This window comes from Stegodyphus dumicola, chromosome X2 (assembly GCF_044657685.1).
Source record: "Stegodyphus dumicola isolate Sdum_Otavi_A_Nest chromosome X2, ASM4465768v1".
Classification (NCBI taxonomy): domain Eukaryota; kingdom Metazoa; phylum Arthropoda; class Arachnida; order Araneae; family Eresidae; genus Stegodyphus; species Stegodyphus dumicola.
The window spans coordinates 457,591-477,837 of NC_140781.1; the positions used below are offsets into that span (position 1 = coordinate 457,591).

Below are 20,247 nucleotides of genomic sequence, written 5' to 3' on the forward strand. Positions count from 1 at the left end.
ATTGTAATATTTATTTTATTTCGTTTTTTATTTTTTCCTGACGGCCTTCCATAGGCGCTTCTGACTTCTGAGACACCACAAAAGGAGGTGAATTACTTGTATCCAAAAATACGACGCGAAACTTCCTATCGCATAGGGCCGTATACCGATAAAATAGGCTCAGGATACGAATACCGATCGATTTTACCGAAAGTAACGAGTAACGATACGAAAGTAACGAGTACTCGTTCACCGAGTAACGAATACATACGGGTACACAATTTCTCGTTACTTCTACAGCACTAGTGTGTGTAGTGAGTATGTTTGGTAAGGCTGAATAGATGTGATGATGGGGGGGGGAATGGATAGTGTTGAGATGCTTCGTATTCAAGCATTTATTTATTTATTTTACCATGGAATTTAGCATGGAATACAAGGCAATATGTATGCTTTCATCCTGAGACACACAGCAAAAGACCCATAACATCAGACAAAAACATATATTACTTTAACTAAAATAACTAAAGACAATAAGCATAGATCGGTGGTATTTATTAATATATTTATCATAATTTATTATAAGTTTATTTATGGTCAGCTCGCTATCATAATTTATTACTTGTTAATTAATGTTAGTTTAACACATTGAAGAAAACAGTATTTATATTATCTCATAATTCTAAGAATTTATTTAAGGCAATGAAGAATAATAGATCCCTCACATTTAGATATTAAACAGATAGCAAACAACAGTTGAGGGAAAAAAATCGGTGAGGTATAGTATTTAAAGGCAAAAAAATATTTAAGCGATCTCGGGGGGGGGGTGGAAGATAGGAGAACGAAGTAGCGCATAGCGCAACCTAACATACACGTCGCTTCGCAAAATCTCCATTTTCCCTCTCTGGAAACTGGAAATGTAGGCGGTGTCGTTCTGTTGGAAGATAGCCAGAGACGCCGCACTCATTAGTGTTTAGCCATGATAATCGAGCTTTTTCCCAGTATAGACGGAAAAATTAGACTAACGAGGGTCAAGATAGGAAATGAACTCTGCTTCCTCCAGTGTCCCGGCTTTTCCCGTCGGAGATCTCTACTCCCGAATCTGCTGGTCCTCTGTTCCACTGCAGAACATCTCGAGATAGAAACAACCCTATGACTGGTCAGGCTGATTGTGTTTCAGAACCTGCTTCAAGTCTGTTTGTGTTTCAGAACCTGCTTCAAGTCCTCACGTGATAACCAGAGCTGGAAGAGTTATTGGTCTTCCTCATCGACTGGACCTGTGTGTATTGAATTCCTCCGTACCGTCGGACCTCAATGGGAGGAGATGTTACATCTAAACTCTGGACTATCAGCGCCGTTGCATCTAAAATCTAGAATAATCAAAACAAAAACGTATATAGAACTCTGATTTGCATTGAACTGGAACCAGAACAAGAACTAGAAAGATTGTATGAAGGAAAGAGCGTAATGCTCATCTAAACGTAATCTGTTAATTGTGTATAAATATAATCTATTTATGTTTCACACAAGTCTTAAGTGTCAATATTTTGAAGAATCTTGGAATTTAGATAGTTCAGCGATGAGAATGGATGTTTCCTTGGCCATCCGGAAGATAGAAAAGGTAAGATAATTTTTTTTGCCTTTATAGAGAATTCAGAAATATTAATTTTGAGTGAGAATCTAGAATTTCGTTTCCACTAGAAGGTTTCAGAGATACATTATATTCACTTTTACATTTAGCCTTTGAAGTTAAATAAATTTTACAATTTCGACCTAGCTTTTGCGGTTTAAAATATGATTCTCCTTGTTTAATTGCAATATGTGTCATCAATTCGCAATCAAATAAACCGAATATTTCATCTGATACAATTAATTAACATAATAATTTAAAATCACTCACTTAGCGCATCTGACAATAATACTCAACTGTAGCATTTCATCTTGACGCAAATTAAACATAGCTTTCTGAATGTAATTTTTGCGCTTTTTGAAAACTGTATAACACTCTCGTGGCGTTGTCTGAAATTCTTTCAACACTATTGTTCTAAGCTTATCATAATTGCGCATGTCTTCTTCAGTCAAATAAACTATTCAATTATTCGCTCTCACCCAGAATATTCAAAATAATTTCCAATTTTAGCTCATCTGGTTTAAACGCTTTCTCAAGGGACTGGAAAAAAGATTGAATGACTTTACTCTCAAAGGTACTGGCAAAGAATATGTATTGTTAAAAACAAGGTGGTTAGAATAGAACAAGGAGGAGGCTATTCTAACCTCCTTGGTTAAGAAGGAAAACTTCTTCGCACCAAAAGTTGCTCGGCTGCCCATGAGCGAAATATCTGTCTCCGAAGCGCCAAAGTTCGAAGCCGGCATCGAAGTTCGAAGGTCACGTTTATCAAGAGTCCATAAAACGAATATCGTTATAATTTTCTTAAAACTTTGAAGGAAAAGAAAATATATTCTCCCGTAAGTAAATTAAATTAATAGGTTAGTTATTTTGAGTCCACCCCCTCCCAAAGAAAAAGTGCAAAATTCTGAGTCTAAATTATTACAAAAAGTAAAAGAAGAAACGTTTTGTCGGTGAGATCGGAGATCATCATTCGTTAAGTGGTGTTCGACACGAAGGCCTTTACCACAACATGTTTATCAATCCCCTAAGAACCTGTAACAGTTGGTTAAATTCCATAAACTGGAAAAGTCCTGTGCACTTGTAATAAAAGTGCAAAGACTTCAGTAGTGAAGAAGTTGATCATGGGTGACGCCATACATCGGCCACAGATGAAGTCTTCGTTGGATAAGCTATAATAGCAACTAATAATTTTGACATATCTTTTACACATTATCGTAGATTTGACACAGTATCGTACAGTAATATTGGAAAATAATATATACAAGTCCCAGATTTTTTTTTTTTTTTTGCTTTCGTCCGAGGCGAAAGTACCTATATCTTAATACTCATAGGGAAGTAGACTGTCACGTGATATACGAATTTAATGATGATAAAGTCAGCAGCCTTGGTAGTGGGCAAAGTCCGTGGTAAGATGAAAATGATGATAAAGATGGAACAAAATCTTGATTAAATAGTTGAAAATAAAATATATACAAGAACTACCATCTAACATTATGATAGTAGTTAGGATTTGAGTATCCCTGCACCCCGGAAGTGCCGTCGTCCTTCAAAAGTACTTGGATGTAGTAGTAGGCGGTAGTGTAGGCGAGACTGTTTGTCATATACCATGTTTTTCTAAAATGGGATTGCTTTAGTTAGAGACTGACCTCTCGGTTGTTGACTTTTGGAACATGTTTGTTGTCGTTCGGTAGGTTTCTTTTGTTTGATAGCCACCAGCTGTGAGTGCTTTTTTGTAGTATTTTTAACGTTTTTTTGGATGGTGTAAGTGAAGGACAGCAGCGACGTTGTGAATGCTTGTCCCCCTCGTACACCATTCATAAAACGCCTTCGATTTTCTTAAAAGTAGTATCTTCTTCTTTTCTTTTGGTAGTTTTTTTAACCTTCTTTGGACGGCAGGGGGTCGGAGACGACCAGCAGTAACCCATAAAATGTCAGGTCATTCATTGGGTTCGTTGTCTTGAGTTCGCTTGTGCATTTTCGTTTTTCTTTTTCTTTTCTTTTCTTTTTTTTTTTTTTTTTCTTTTTGGAAATATTTAGTATAAAAAGGGAGTTGAAAGTGAGAATTAAGAGTAGTAGATGCAAGATGAGTGCAACAAAATGGAGTATTTTTATTATAAATTTCGTTTTATTTTTGGCAATAACAATAGTCGTCGTAGGAATATTTTTCGGAGAATTAATGAGGAATTGTAAATGGGGTGAAGGGAAAGTGGATTTAAGAAATTCTACTTGTAAGGAATCAGTTTATATTGGTCGAAAATTGTTTTTGCATGTATGTGTAAAAGAGAATAAAACAGTTTATGATATACGTTATTTTTGGAAAGATATCGATATGTTGAAAGCCGATATAATTGGCGTACAAATGATGAGGGGGGAATTTATGAAACTATGCAGTTTTTGCAGACAAAATGTATAGACATTTGAGTCCTCGGATATCGGAAACGGTTGGATGAATGTAAATATATTTTTGTTAAAGAAAAAAAAAAAAAAAAAAAAAGGAATTTATCAGCGATGTTAAAATTCAAACATCCAAGTTCCTGTTTGGTTATTGGCCCGAGTCAATCAGGTAAAACTTCGTTGGTACGCGAAATGATACGAAATCGAATATATGAAGCCCCTATCAGAAAAGTAAAATGGTGTTATTCGTATTCCGCACCTTGGTTTTGGGAAGAACCAGACATTGAATTCATTCAAGGTCTTCCGGATAGATACGAAAAAGGGGATTTGATAGTGGTCGATGACCTGATGCATCGACTAAATGAGAAAATTGCCGATCTTTTTGCTGCCGCCTCACACCATTGTGAAGTCAGCGTCATAGTGATATTACAAAACTTATTCCCTCGTTTAAAGGTTATGCGCGACATTAGTCTTAATGCGCATTATATCATTTTGTTTAAAAATGCAAGAGATGTCTCCCAAGTTAGTTGCTTAGGACGACAGTTATATCCTCAGAACTGGCATTTTTTGACGGATGCTTATATAAAAGCAACAACGAAACCCTTTGGTTATTTAGTTATTGACTTACACCCTCAAACATCGGAGGAGTATCGGATGCGCGAAAATCTGTTTCCAGATAAAGACGGAATACTGTGGTTATTTCGTCCGAAATGACGAAGAAGAATTTGAAAAAGCAGTATCATTTCTTGCGAATATTAGCTCATTCCCACCCATCGCAGAAACGTGCTTTGTTACAGACTGCAAATAAGGATCAAATTTTATCTCTCTGCGAAGTTTGTTTAAATATTTTGAATGGAAATATCCCCGTTAATGTACGTAAGCTGAAAAAATATAAGAATCTATTAAGGTTGCTATCTAAAAAACACGAAAGTATACAAAAGAAAAAAAAAATTTTAGTCAACCAATCGGGAGGCTTTTTACCATTGATTGCTCCGGCAATAATATCTGCCTTGGGTGGTATTTTAGGACCAGTTATTAGCAAACGACTGTAAAAAAATTCTTAATCCCAATTTTGGGCTACAATGGCCAAAAGAGTGGCTCTCATACCCGAAGAATTGGTATCGTCTTATCATCTTCAGAAGCCAGAATTGAGATTGGAAGATGACATAGACACGTTATTAGAAAGAGCAAAATTACCCGACGACATGAAAGCAAAGTTGTTGGGGCAACTAATCACGCGGTATCACAGAACAGTGCACGCACCACCAGAACCTATACGTGTGAGCCTTGCGAATGAAGCGAAAGAAACCAAAGAAGAGAAGGGATTCCAGCAAGTGGAAGATCCTGTTATTAGGGATATTATTCTATCAAAACCGCAGAAATTTTCTAGATTGGTGCCTCTGGTCGCCGAAAAATTAAAATCGAGGCTTTATTCATGGAACGATCGCGGAGAAATGATTCTTGACGGTAAAACGATTCAGGGATCCAGTATGGTGGATTTCTTTAATTACCTAATGAGAAATATAAAAAATGCTCAAGAGCCAAGGCATTTCGATGTATTTCTAAAGGCTATCGAAGAAATTAATATACCGCGCTCATGGATAGGGAATCAGAATGTGTTGTCTCGCATGAGAGATGCCTCATCGCACTACCCCCTCACAGAAAATAAATCCTCGAGCGGCGAGGAAAATGTCTTTCGATGGCCCCCATCAAATGTGAAAGACTTCGATCATCAAACAAAAAGAAAACAGCAGAGATATAAAGTACAGCAGGAAAGAAGAGGGAGATCCCAAAGTCAAGCACCTTATAAAGAGGAATGGGAGGAGCTTTAAACGATGCCGACGCAATTTTAGAAAATATCTATTACGATGTAGAAAACCCCGCTTCGTATGGCGGAGTGGTAAGATTGGCTCGTGCCGCACAACTTCCGTTGAAAACGACGCGTCGATGGTTAATGAAACAGGATGCTTATATGTTACATAAACCAGTTCGCTTTAATTTCAAACGACAGAAGGTGTTGTCTTTCGGCATTGGAGAATTAATGCAATGCGATTTGATTGATTTGTCTAAGCTCTCTAAATATAACGATGGTGTAAAATATTTATTAACAGCAATTGATGTGTTTTCTAAACGCGGGTATGCCATTCCTTTAAAATCGAAGAGTGCAGATTCTGTACTCGAAGGATTTAAGAAGCTATTTAAGGAGACAAATTTTGTGGTGAATTTACAAACAGATGAGGGAAAAGAATTTTTTAATAAAAAAGTTCGTGACTATTTTAGAAGACATGGAATACATCATTATGCCTCTAACAGCGAATACAAGGCGAGTGTTGTAGAGCGATTTAATCGAACGCTAAAATCTAAACTCTATCGAATATTTACTTACACCAATTCCTACAGGTATGTGCATGTCTTGAAATCAGTTTTGAAAAGCTATAATTTGAGTATTCATCGTAGTACTGGTTATGCACCTGCCGACGTGAAGCCGGAACTAGAAAGTGAAATTTTTGAAAAACTGTATGGCTATAGCATAAAACCGAGATACAAATTTGAGGTAAATGACCAGGTGAGGATTTCTAAAACAAGGCGAGCATTTCGCAAAGGTTATTTGCCCAGTTGGACGGATGAGGTTTTTGTCATATATAAGAGATATCCTTCGAGTCCTCCGACATATCTGCTTAAAGATTTAAAAGGAACAGTTCTGAAAGGAAGGTTTTACGAACAAGAGTTACAAAAAGTATTAAAGAGTTCTCACGATTTCTGGAGAGTGGAAAAAATTCTGCAAACGAGAGGTGTCGGTGCTAAGAAAGAATATTTCGTCAAGTGGAAAGGCTTTGATCGACGGTTTAATTCGTGGGTGAAAGCGTCATGGATGAAATGACAGACGAATTCTACGTTACTCTACCCGGCAATGCGAGCATGCAGTATTTCCCTCTAAACAATCAATCATCTTATCGAACAAAACTCGCCTCTCCTCTGTTATTGAACGATTCTTGGGAAGTAGGTCTAACTGAAATTTTTATTCCACGAAATTGGTATAATGAGGGAGAGTATAATAATGACTATGTAATAACTAGGAATGTGGAGAAAAGCATTCCTATTAAATTTTCACGCCATACTTTATCATTTAATTATGGCGTTTTAGTTTCGGTAAACGCAGATGTTTCTCTAGAGGAATTTTTATCAAAACTGAATGATAAAATTAGTACCATTCTCGGTAGAGAGGACGCTGTGAAATTCGTTCTAGAACATGAAGGGAGGAGTATTCGCTGGGTTCTTGCAAATGGTTTCGAAGTACACATTTCTAAAAGAAAAGCTCCTAAAATGTTACAGATGTTTTACTTACCAGATGAAGCTACTATTATTAAAAAATCTCAAGTGATGAGATTCAGATCAATAGCTGAAAATAAAGATCAGTTATTTTCAATCATAAATAGGAGCCCTTCTAGCACGAAACTGCATTTGATTCTGTTAACCTTAATAAAAGCAGATGTATCTAGGGGTCTCTTTGGCGACGTAGCAAAAAATATCCAAGATCTTAAATTGGAAAATTTTGTCACTTTCACCTACGATCAGACGAAGTCCCAACTAGAAATAAAGGTGTCAGAAAACACGGAGCTGCATATTACTCAAGAAAGAGCATCCTCCCTTTTAAGGATACTCGGCGTCCGCAAAAACCTTATAATTTCGCAAACGCGAAAGTTTCCTGTGCTTTTGCCCCTAACTGTGGAGGAGGGGGAAGCTGTGGAACTTATAATTAAAGGATATCCCGAAGTAACTATGACTGAAAAAGAAACTTTACATTTGCATGTCAGCGCAGGCGTATATAAATCACCGGAAACTTTATTTCGCGAATTTCAACACGTACATTTAAGACAATTAGCGAATTCAAAAGTGTTTTTAGAAGTTCCTCCAGAATCGGAGCTGGCATTTGGGAAAGGGCTGGCAGACATGCTGGGATTCGTCAACACCCATTTCAAGAGCGGAAAATATATAAGCGACTATCCTTTAGAACTGGACGGGGGCATTACAGAACTTTTTGTGTACAGCGATTTAATCGAATCACATCACGTTGGAGATGTGCATGTTCCGCTGCTAAGGGTTATTCCCTGCGTGAATGAAAAAAATGATCAAATTGTGAAGCATTATGAAAAAACTATATATTTTCCTTTGCGAAAGCACTATGTGGAAACGATAGAAATAGAACTGAGAACGAGTAGCGGGAAAAAAATTACCTTTACGGGAGGAAAAACATTTGTAGTCCTGTCTTTTCGCCGTAAGAAAACTATATAAATTGAAGATTTTTCAAGCTTTCCTCTCACTTTCTTAAAACATCCTTAGAGAAATGCACTTAAATGAGAAAGAGTGCGAATCCTATTATTGTGCTCAAGTTGGTGGTGGCGGTGGTGTTTACTTTCAAGGTATACCTCACCAACGAGGTTATGGGTTTTTTGGAGATTTGCGCCGATACATTACGCCGTTGGCACTTAGAGCCGGTCGTTATTTGGGCAAACAGTTGATGCAAACAGGAAAGAACGTCTTGTCAGATGTTGCAGCGGGATCGTCATTTAAGGACTCTGCTCGGAGCAGGTTACGTGAGACCTCTAATAAAATAAAAAGTGATATTTTTGAAAAATTACAGAGGGGAGAAGGTATAAAAAGAAAGCGCAAGAGGAAAAATCGTCAATCAAAGAGCAAGCGTTGTAAGACAAAAGCAGATATTTTTACATAAAGATTAATAGTAATGGAAACTCAGGGGGTTATATGCCTTAAGAGCGAATTGGATCTCTTTAATGGTGTTGCCGTACAACTGGGCATCGATTCCTCTTCCTTCGTGGAAATCCACCCCGTATCTTCATTGTCTGATAAGACGCCCATAGAATTTTACATTAGCGGTAATGGTGAACACTATTTGGATTTGGCGCATACGATACTACACACACGACTTAAAACAACGAAAAAAAACGATACCAATCTCACCGACGCCGACGGGGTGGCACCTGTTAATTATATTTTAAACACATTGTTTTCCGACTGTTCAATATTTTTAAATGATAAACAGGTTTCGTCACAAGTGAATTATTCTTATAGAGCCCTTTTGGAAAGTTTGTTGTTCTATTCCAAATCAGGTCAAGATAATCTACTGAGTGCTGGCTTATTTGCAAAAGATACTGCATCTAAGCATGATGTTGTGGGAGACGAAAACGAAGGTTATACAACGCGTGCAAATCGTTGCAAGCTTAGCCAAAGCCTCGACCTCGTGGGACCATTGCACTTCGATTTGGCCACTCAACCGAAACTATTAGTCAACGGGGTTAATGTACGCATTAAACTGGAAAGGCATAAAGATGTTTTCACTTTGATGTCGGCAAACGACAATTATAAAATTAGAATTCAGCTAGCAAAACTATACGTGAGAAAAGTCAGCGTGGCTCCCTCCATCCTAATAGCACACGAAAAGGCTTTAGAAAAAGGAGTTATTAAGATGCCCATTCGTAGGATTGACATAAAAAGTTTTGCAATATCGAGCGGTTTGCAATCGACAACTATAGCAAACGCTTTTATTGGTCAGCTACCCACACGTCTCATTCTAGGTTTTGTATCTAATGCCGCCTAGAATGGAAGCATCAACAGAAATCCTTTTAAATTTCATCACTATAACCTAAACTACCTATGCATATTAAATGGGGGACAGATGATACCTTCCAAACCCTATCAGCCCAATTTCGAAAAAAACATTTTATGGGCGAAGTTATTTAAGCATCTTTACAGATTTAAATCGATATCATTCAAGCCCCAACATTAATATCTCCTTTGATGAATACAAAGATGGGTATACATTATATGCCGTTGATTTGACTCCAGATATGGCATCTAATGAAAGCCACGTAAGCATAAATAAGAGCGGAAACATAGCCATTGATATCAAATTTGCAGCGGCCTTGCCAGAAACAGTTACCCTGATAGTCTATGCTGAATACAGGAACATAATTGAAATAGACAAGTCACGCGGAGTCACGACAGATTATTAAAAATCATGGACGAAGTTTTGCAAATATACGGAAATGAAATTATCGAACTAGCTAAGGAGGCGGGTGCAGGCGAGGAGGTAATTCGAAGTATAGGCGATATGATGTTTTCCAATAAAATAGCGAACCTGCGCATTGCATTCTTTCTCGCTTTTGCCGAAAAAATTATTGAAATTTTCCCATCAAAGAAACATCAAGTGTACGAAGAAGTGTTTAAAAGCATATACAGAAATATTCATTTCGAACAAAGGCGGTAATGGATACTTTAACTCTGTGTCAATATGCCTGTGGCGACGGTCGAATCAAAAAAACATTTGGAGGTGTATATCCTTCCGATTTCATACCCTTACGAAAGAGACATTACTCCTCATTTATAGTGAATTCGGATCCGCATACTTTACCTGGGAGCCACTGGATTTCGATATATTTTAAGAAAAACAGCACGGCATATTACTTCGACAGTTATGGTCTTGCTCCATCTAACAAAAATATTTTAAACTTTTTAATGACCAACGCTAACAAAACATTTTATAATAAAATATGCTTTCAAGATGATACCAGTACATCCTGCGGAAAATTTGCTCTTTATTTTTTATTTTGTATGGTAAGAGGGTACTCTTTGAAGGACCTCTGCACGAAAGATAAGAAAAAAAATGAAATTTTTATTAGGGAATTTTTTAAAAAAAAATTCAAACGTCGCCGCTGTTGTCATGCTTTTCATGCCAAGAAACAAAATTGTGTGTCTTTGATAAATATGCGTGTTATTCCTGCAAAACATCACTAACGCTTCAGAAGTCGACGATGGAACGTTACGGCTATTTGCACACTGGAAACTCCGAAAACAGTCCTGTTGAAGAAGTACACGTTGAAAAAATTAATCATTTTTTCTTTAAAAACCTAAGCGACTGCATTCGTAATGCTCTTTACGATGAAAACACTAGCGGGAAAGGAAATCGTCATTACCTGAAAATTTTGAAGAATGCCGAAGTGGTCAAGCATATTCATAAAGCTGACCATCAACCACAACAACAATATGGATATTGCTACTTATACATTCAAAATGAACAAATAGCTCTTTTTTCGGCATGTAGTAAATTATATAATAGCATGTTGGATTGTGTTTCTTCGAAAAAAACTGAATATGAAAGTGAATGTATAAGAGATGAAAGCTATGTAATTAAAATTGCTTACTTTGTTATTCTGAATGATGATGCTATTGTGCGAGAATTACATCGCACTTGTGTGTAACACAAACAATTTGATCAATAAAAAGGATTTTTTTCTTTCAAATGCAATTTTTTTTTGTCTCTGAAAAAAAAATATCAGATATATAGATAAATAATACATTTTTACACTTATTTATGAGCTGCCTTTTTCTATTCCACTGTTTTGTTTTCCGGTAAAAGCATCTGCCTTGAAGAAATTAATAAAATGTAAATTCCTCCAAGAAGATACTAAAACCGGACCTCTTGGATAAGGTCCATTTTTTTATTTTTTTTCTAAAGGATTACAGAAGCTTAATACAAAATAATCATTCTTGTATGCATGATACAATGAAAAAATCAAATGAAACAAAAAACATATTACTGTTGTAAAATATATAAAGGTATCAAAAATTAAAATGAACATTTAAAAAAAATCAAAACGATTTTTCGATGTAAATCCAATATGGGAACTAACCCATTATTTTCATTATACCATGTGAGATGTTATATTGATAATACAATAAGTAATCAAATGAAACAAAAAGTACATTTCACATTATTACAAACATAAATGGAATCATTAAATATCAACAAAAATTTCTTTCCCTCCCCCCTCTTTTTCGTCGAAACATACATGGAGGGGGTGTTTATAAAATAAAAATGATAAATCAGAATATTGCCTTAATGTGTCAGTATTTTTATTCATATTCGACAGTTAAAAGAAAAATTTTCTACATAACCTCCATAACAATTATTATAACAGTCATCATGGTTAATTCGCGAGACATTCGTGTATCAAGTTTACAAAAGAAATGCAACATAAATTCCTGTCGCAAATGAAATACAGAGAACTTTGCTTACATATCTCACACCAATTATCTTCATTCCGCATATTAAGTATCAGAAATTAAAATGAACATTTAAAGAAATCAAAACGATTTTTCGTTGTAAATTTATATAGAAACTAACCCATTATCTTCATTACACCATGTGAGATGTTATATTGATAATACAATAAGTAATCAAATAAAACAAAAAGTACATTTCACATTGTTACAAACATAAATGGAATCATTATATATCAACAAAAATTTCAGGGTGTTTATAAAATAAAAATGATTAATCAGAATATTGCCATAATGTATCAGTATTTTTGTTCATATTCGACAGTTAAAAGAAAAGTTTTCTACATAACCTCCATAGCAATTATTATAACAGTGATCATGGTTAATTCGGGGACATTCGTGTATCAAGTTTCCAAAAGAAATTCAACATGAATTCTCGTCGCAAATGAAATACAGAGGACTTTGCTTACATATCTCACACCAGTTATCTTCATTTCGCATATAAGAAAGGGTATCCCTTTCATTATAACATAAGAAATGATTGAATTTTCTGAAAATTTTACATTTCGTTCTGGTAGTGTCTGTTTGACATCGTAACCACAATTCTAAACATTTGTTGCAGCTTTTCAAATAAATATTAGACTCATTATTTTGAACAATTACATGTTTTACAAATGTGATATGTGCAATCTTTAGGTGTAAAAGAAATATAACATCATCATCAAAGAAAAACCAGGCAATAAATTGTTTAGAAAACCACTTATTAAATCGAATTCTTTCATAGAGAGTTAAACTTTCATCCCAAAATACATCTCTGTTCTCTAAGGAGAAACTACTTTCAAAATCAATCCAGAATCGACCTTTCTCTATTATATCTCTTAAAATCATACGAGGAATATACAGTTCAGCTATACATAATATCGAAGATAAAATAGTTTGAATACACATATCTTGCAAAGAAATTGGTTGAAATAAAGCCATATCTTCTGGGTATTCTATGGGAGGGAAACACATTTTTGTTTTTTGTCGATCATTAGCATAAAAAAATATAAGTTGCAAAAATACAATGTCACACTCTACAATAAAATGTTACAAAAAAGTTCCATCATTTTTTTTTAATTCATGTCTTCTTCACGCGTGTTATAGTGACCATAAGACAATGATTGAATTCCATCATCTAACAAATATTTTTTGTCATAATATCCCGAGAGGCTAGCTTTATTTTGAAAAATCGTTTGCAGTTCGTGCTTTTTTGAAATGATTGAATATTGAGAATTCCTAATCAGGATAGCATTTTCGAAAACGTTTTTATACGTTTCAAATCCAATGTTTTTGAGTGCGCTCCTTTTGATTCCTTTCACGGTCTTTTTAACAGTATCACCGAAACGAAATGCGTACATTTTGCATTTCAAACCCACAAATTCCGATATGGGGGTGAGTGTCTCACTTTTTAGAAATCCCAGTTTTCCACGGTTCTCTTCATTAAACATTATATGATTGGGTTCGAAATTACTGCAATCCAAAATATTTAAAAAATTTGTTTTTAAATCACTATATACATCTTCAGTTGTTATATAGAGATACAAAGAATCTGTATCTGTGTATAACAACTCGCATTTTTCTTTGTAAAAGTGTTTAAAATGGGAATAGAATAATTTATACATGTGCAACTTCGCTAATTCTAAAACGCTGAAACCTGTATAAATCGGTTTATCTAGACACAAATTTGGATTTTTCATTTTGAAAACTGAAAAATTTTCATTAATTATTTCAAAATATTTTAGCAGAGGACTGTTTAATTTTTTTGGCATTGTTCCTCACTAAAAACGCCCTGTACGCGAATACGTTTCCTAACATTTTGACAGGTTTTTCCATAGAAAGCGTTATTCATCTTTTTAAAGAGAGATTTTTCAAATTCGCTAGACGCATTTTGTCTTTTCATATTATTGAAAGCAATGTATTCTTTAAGCCACGCTCGTTGTTTGAAAGCTAAAATTCTATGAATTTTCTTAATTATTAAACCCTGTTCTACGTAAAACTTTAGATTTAAATAATGAGCGATGTAATTTTTTTTTTTCAAAAAAATTGGGTAATAATTTTTTGCATGGAAGTGTCGTCTCTAACTGAAATTTTTTGCTCAGGGTTTTGGCATAAGGCGATAGCATGTCAAAAGTGAGTTCAAAATGTTCCGGTGCTAGCGGTAAATCATTGTGTTGGTCATGCAGATGGGAGGGATATAACAAATCGGATTCGATAATATACCCCACATCACCGTCTTCAACACAAGACAAAATATCAAACGCCTCCACCTCATTTTCCTTTAACCAGTAAAAACCTCCCAATGGCAGGTGCTGGCTCATTACACACCCGTATAGATTATTTGCGTCTAAGGCTAAGATATAGGTGTGTGGTAAATCGGGTTTATAACTCTCGGGGATATAAGGATTATTTGCAAGAGCATAACGTCTACCCAGAAAACAAATACCTCCTCGCATTTGGTTTTCAAACCAAATGTATTGATTCACATCTCCTAGAAGCTCTAATTCAATTTTAGACGCTTTCAGTCCGGCATTCCACGTTAATTCGGCAGCCGTTATAAAATGTACAGGATCCAACTGGTAATATTTTAGAGCGGTGCGTCTGAAGGATAAAAATATTTCGGCTAGCAAAATAACATCTGTATTTTGATATAACTCTAAGTAATCGGCAAAAGTGTTTCATCCAAACGAATGAAACACGTGTGTGGCATGTACATAATCTTCGTCGGAAACTGCTTCTCCTTGTAATACATTATTAAACGCGCTCTGCGGTGGAAGCGAAGTTTCATCCAACACCGATGTTGATGCAAAATATGAGTAAGGAAATACGCCTTTCCGCAATAACAATTCTCGTTGGGGATTTTTCTCAAAAAATGCATTAAACAATTTAAATTCATGTTGTGACGTTTTCAAATTCGACACCAAAGTGTCCAAAGACGCATCTAAAAATTGAAACGAATCAATAAATTTCATTTCATCTAGTGTAAACATGGTGAATTTTTCCAAATTCACCGGAATAATGTTAACTTTATTTGCATACATTTTCGGCATGTGTTTTAGTAACAGGTGACTATCATAATTCCTGAAATTATGAATTACCACCGGAATGTAGTTTGACACTTTAAAATTCAAATTACAGGAGCGATGTGCAAGACCTCTCACATGCCCATCACTCCAGTGGCAGTGATCTCTGACCCGAACATCGCCTTCTAAGAAAGGATTCAAACATATATGACATATATTTGAATCGTAACTTTTTTCCGACGTCTTCTGCATCGGTAAACACTCTTTCATCTTTTGCAAAATTTTAGATTTGATTTCGCTCAACGTTGTGAAAAAATGTTCCATTACATTCTCTCCGCAAAAATATTCATGAAAAATAATCTTGTCTTCCACGTCAGTAACTATTAGGGTATAACTAATAGGAATATGCTGTTCAATTGGGGTAGTATGACTCTGTTGCGGAGAAGGAAACGCAGTTTGAATCTTGTGCATGAGGCATTCAAAATCGGTAAAGACACAAAAAGGATGATAATGCATTTTCATTAAATTTGTAAATTTAAGAAGTGTGTTTTTAGGAATGCTAACTTTCTGCGGTTTGTTTTCATTGCAAAGAGTTTTGTGATACTCTAACGTTTCCCTTCTCTGAAACCCACTTAAACAAGTTTTACAAAAAAAATTTACTCGTTTTTCGTTTGCGTGTAATAGACGATTAAAATTTCGAATACAAAAGAAATGTTTTTGAAAATATAGCAAATCTACTGTTTTTGTCGCATTTCGCTTTTCACTTAATTGCAAAGGTAATATTTCATTTTCCTCATATCCATACACGTTTATGGATACATCGTTCAGGTTTTCAAACATTTTTACATTGCCTAACGCTAAGGGAAATTTGAGGGATCCTAATTTAAAACGTGATATATCCTTTTTATACAAGTAACCCTTCTGAGGATTTCTAGTGGATTTCGGAAAAACACTTGCGGCAACAGAATATAAAAAACAATTGTCGTCACCACATTTGATATTTAACAACGCTTTTCTATTTTTTAATCCCGTCGGTAAAGCGATGTTTTTACAACCACCGCGATTTTCCCGATAGTTTCCAACGTGTAAGTCAAGGTACTCTAACTTTTTTATTTTCCACCCGCTTCCATTACGCACAAAATTATCTATCAAATTTAAAATCTTTTTAAAGCATCTGTCAATGCTTTCGTAGATTTGGTTAGAGGATAAAATCCTTTCGCAATGAGAACAAAAATAAAAACACTGATTAATTTCTTTTTCATCTTTCCCCAGTTTCTCAAAACATATTTTCAAACATATTAAAATCCTGAGTCTTAAACTCGATCTAGTATTTAAAATGTTGTATATGGCAGGGCGTGCCGTTCTGAATATCTCATACGGATCTTTCTGAGAAGCATCGAATGTTGTTCTTAATGTGCGCAAATAGCCTCGGTGGGCTTGCGCTAACTGAATAAAATTCATCATTTGAAAAAAATAATAAATAAATAATGGAACTTTTTTGTTTACAATATTATATAAAATTCATATTAATTTACTAACTTCCACTACCGCTTTCCAGCAAAATCAGCATTTTGATATCTTTTTTTTTTTTAATTTTACATACAGTGGCTCTTAATCACCCCCAAAGCTTCGATTATACGATCAATACAATTCATATTTATATTAAATCTTTTGGGGGTGGCGGCGGTTTCGGGATACACCCTTACAAATGAAACATAATTGACATTTTTGAAGTCACAAGTTTCTATTGAAACATTTTTTCCAATGTATATTTTAATTTTTTTGAGTTTTTTTCGGGAGGTTTCGCCTTCCTCGGGAGCAAGGTTTAAAATAAGATCTTCCGACGGCTGCACATCCCCCAACGTGTCAACACATCTACGTTTGCGTTCTAAAATAAACTAATTTTAATTATAATTTTATGCTTAACATTTATCGCAGAAAGTATTTAACAATAAAAGAACAATAACACAAAAAAAAAAAACCTTACGTTTTACTCACCATTACGAGCTTCCATTGTAATCCTTATGGAGGATGATAGCACCAACCTCACCACTTCGAAATGTAATGATCAAGTGAAAGTTTCACAAGTCTCGCCTTGTGCGCTTACAGGATGTTTACGCTTTCAAAACACGTATTACATCAAATACTACTTTCACCTCCCCCTCAAAATCTTAACCTTGATCTAACCTCTCTCAAGGAAAAGCGACCATTTCGTTTCTAATTTAGCAATGCAGAATATTATCCCAGCCCACTCAACTGAAACCAACCCTTTCAAATGCGCATATTACATTCAACTCGTGAATTTTAATTAAATCATTTCCCTTTTTTTTTTCTTTTTTTACAAGCCTCTCATCCTTCATTTAACACACTATTTTAGAAAAACTAGGTATATGACAAACAGTCTCGCCTACATTACCGCCTACTACTACATCCAAGTACTTTTGAAGGGCGACGGCACTTCCGGGGTGCAGCGATACTCAAATCCTAACTACTTATGATGTATAGTTTTGGGCCGTTTATGCGGCTGTGCGATTAGATAGTCGTACTCCCCTATGTTTTTAATAACTTCTTTTCGTAGAATTTGAATGTAATCTTTAGTAATTCGGTATATAATGGTAAAATCTTTAGAGAATTATAAATGACAGTGTTCCTAACGAACCACGGAGAGTTCGATAGGAATCTGAGAGTTTTACTCTGAAAACTTTGAAGCCTTGCTCGGTTTGAACGTGCAGTAGCTGCCCACGCCCAAGCGGCATATAGAATTATGGGTCGGATTGCCTGTAGATAGATTGTTCTTTTAGCGTTGATATTTAACTTCGAATATTTGCACATCAGAGAGTATATGCTCATTAAGGCACGTTGTGCTTTGTCTCTGATATAATTAACATGAAATTTGAAAGTTAACTTCTGATCGAGATAAACACCTAGATATTTTGCTTGGTGGTCACTTGACACGATTTGTCCGTCCATCGTAATTTCTTCCAAGTCTTGAGGGATATTTCCTTTCTTAAAGTAAATCACTTTTGATTTTTCGGGTTTAATTTTAATTTTCCATCCTTTAAACCAGGGTGAAATGTAATTAATGGCATTCTGTAGTTTATTTCCTGCATGATATGGATTAAGTGAGAGACATAAAAGTGCCATGTCATCGGCATAGCATGCAGTGAAAGTATTTTCTATATTAGGAAGATCGTTCATATATAAATTATAGAGAAGCGGGAAAATTACCGACCCCTGTGGTAACCCGCGTTAAATTTTCTTGTGGTGGAATAGTTATCTTGAATCTTAACTTGAAAAGTTCTGTTCTTTAAAAAATCAGGAATTAGATGGATGATGGCAGGTGAGAAATTGTAGTTAATCAGCTTGATGATAAGACCGGGATGTCAAACTTTATCGAAGGCTTTCTCTAAATCCATAAAAATAGCAGCGACTACTTCCTTTTTATTAAAATTTTCACCTATGAATTCTACGATTCGGGCGATCTGCTGAGTCGTTGAGAATCCCTGGCGAAATCCAAATTGATGGTCTTTGATGATGTTATTTTCATTAATAAAAGTGGTGAGTCGAGACTTGATAAGCCTTTCGAAAGGTTTGGCAATTGCAGGCAGAAGACTGATCAGTCTAAAGTCACTTGTGAGATTTCCAGCTTTGCCAGTCTTTTTAATGACAGTTAGAATGGCGTGTTTCCAATATTTTGGGAATGTATTAAGTCTTAAACATGCGTTATAAATATTTGTAATAAGGACGATGTCTTTCCTTGGGAGGTATTGCAGGGCCTTATTAGTGATATTGTCATATCCAGATGCTTTCTTTGGATTAAGTTTCTTTATAATTTTCTGTATTTCTTTGGGAGAAGTCGGGTTGTTTTGATTTTCAGGATCTTTGCAGAGGAAATCGGTCAAGGGATTGATAATGTTGATATCATTCGGGTGTGGGAAATTATTTATATTAAACTGTTGTTCATAGTTATCAGAGAAGAGGTTGACAATTTTCTTATGATCGTAAATTTTGGTGTTATTATCATCTAGAATGGGTCCAATATTGGAGGGAGTGCTTCGGAGACTTTAGCAACTTTCCACACAGAATGGTCGGTGTGCGAAAGACTTTCAATGAAGTTATCCCAGCAATTGTTTCCGTACACTTGGATAAGTTTTCTGAAGTTTCGATTGGCAGCACTAAATCTTCTTTTGTGTTGGGTGGAGTGAGAACGTTGATAAATTTTTCTTAGTCAATTTTTCTCTGTAATTTTCTGTCTAATATTGTGTGGGAGCGTATAATTAGTCTGTTTTGGAATACATTTGGCGTGGTTGAGGGCTTCGTTGATTTTACTGCTAAGATAGGCTGTGGCATCATGAATTTCGCTGTTATTAGTCATTTTAGTGGTAGCAGATATGTTTTCTTCAAGGTGATAAGCATAGTTTTCCCAATTAATAAGGCACTTTATAGGCGGAAGACCATGCTTTAAGCCATATAAAGTGAATCGTACTGGTAGGTGATCTGAAAAAAGTTCTTTATCCACTTGGAGAAAAGGTATTTGAGGAACATTGAAGGTAATTAAGATGTCTAATACATCAGAAGTATTTGAGATTTGATGAAGATCCATAGGTTCATCTGGACCATAAATGTTGATATCAGGGTTGTTGATGGTAATAATTCCGTCTGGATTATTCGCGTGGAGTTCCAGTTAACGTGCTTACAATTAAGTCCCCAGCAAGAATAGTTGGATAACCAAAGTTGAGAATATAGTCAAGATCTTGAGTGTTGAGGCTTTTGTTGAGTGGCTTATAAACAGCAATGGTGAGATATTCTTTATTATCACTGTTCAAAATACATGCACTTGCTTCAAAGCTCATAAGGGGAAGAGGAAAGATGGTACTGTTTAGGCTTTTTTTTTCATGAGAATAGCTATACCGCCACCACGCTTATGAAGACGGTCAGATCTATAGATGTTGTAGTTGGGAATTTTAAATTTGTCATTTGATTTGAGGTGGGTTTCACTTAACAAAATTACATCCAGACTGTGCTGGTTGATGTAGTTTTGAATTTCAAATTTTTGTTTTTAATACCATTACTATTATAAAACATAAACTCGGCATAATAAATATG

The 20,247-nt window shown here is 35.4% G+C and overlaps 1 protein-coding gene across 1 annotated transcript; it reads left to right on the plus strand.

Annotated features, from left to right (window-relative positions):
• The first annotated feature begins 8,744 nt into the window (after positions 1–8,744).
• On the plus strand, positions 8,745–9,617 carry LOC146992666 (uncharacterized protein F54H12.2-like). The gene has a single exon (XM_085809590.1). The coding sequence runs from the start codon at positions 8,745–8,747 to the stop codon at positions 9,615–9,617; it is 873 nt and encodes a 290-aa protein (XP_085665716.1).
• The last annotated feature ends 10,630 nt before the right edge of the window (positions 9,618–20,247 follow it).

Coding starts and splice junctions, on each gene's coding strand:
- LOC146992666 (XM_085809590.1), top strand. CDS start 8,745: ATGGAAACTCAGGGGGTTATATGCCTTAAGAGCGAATTGGATCTCTTT.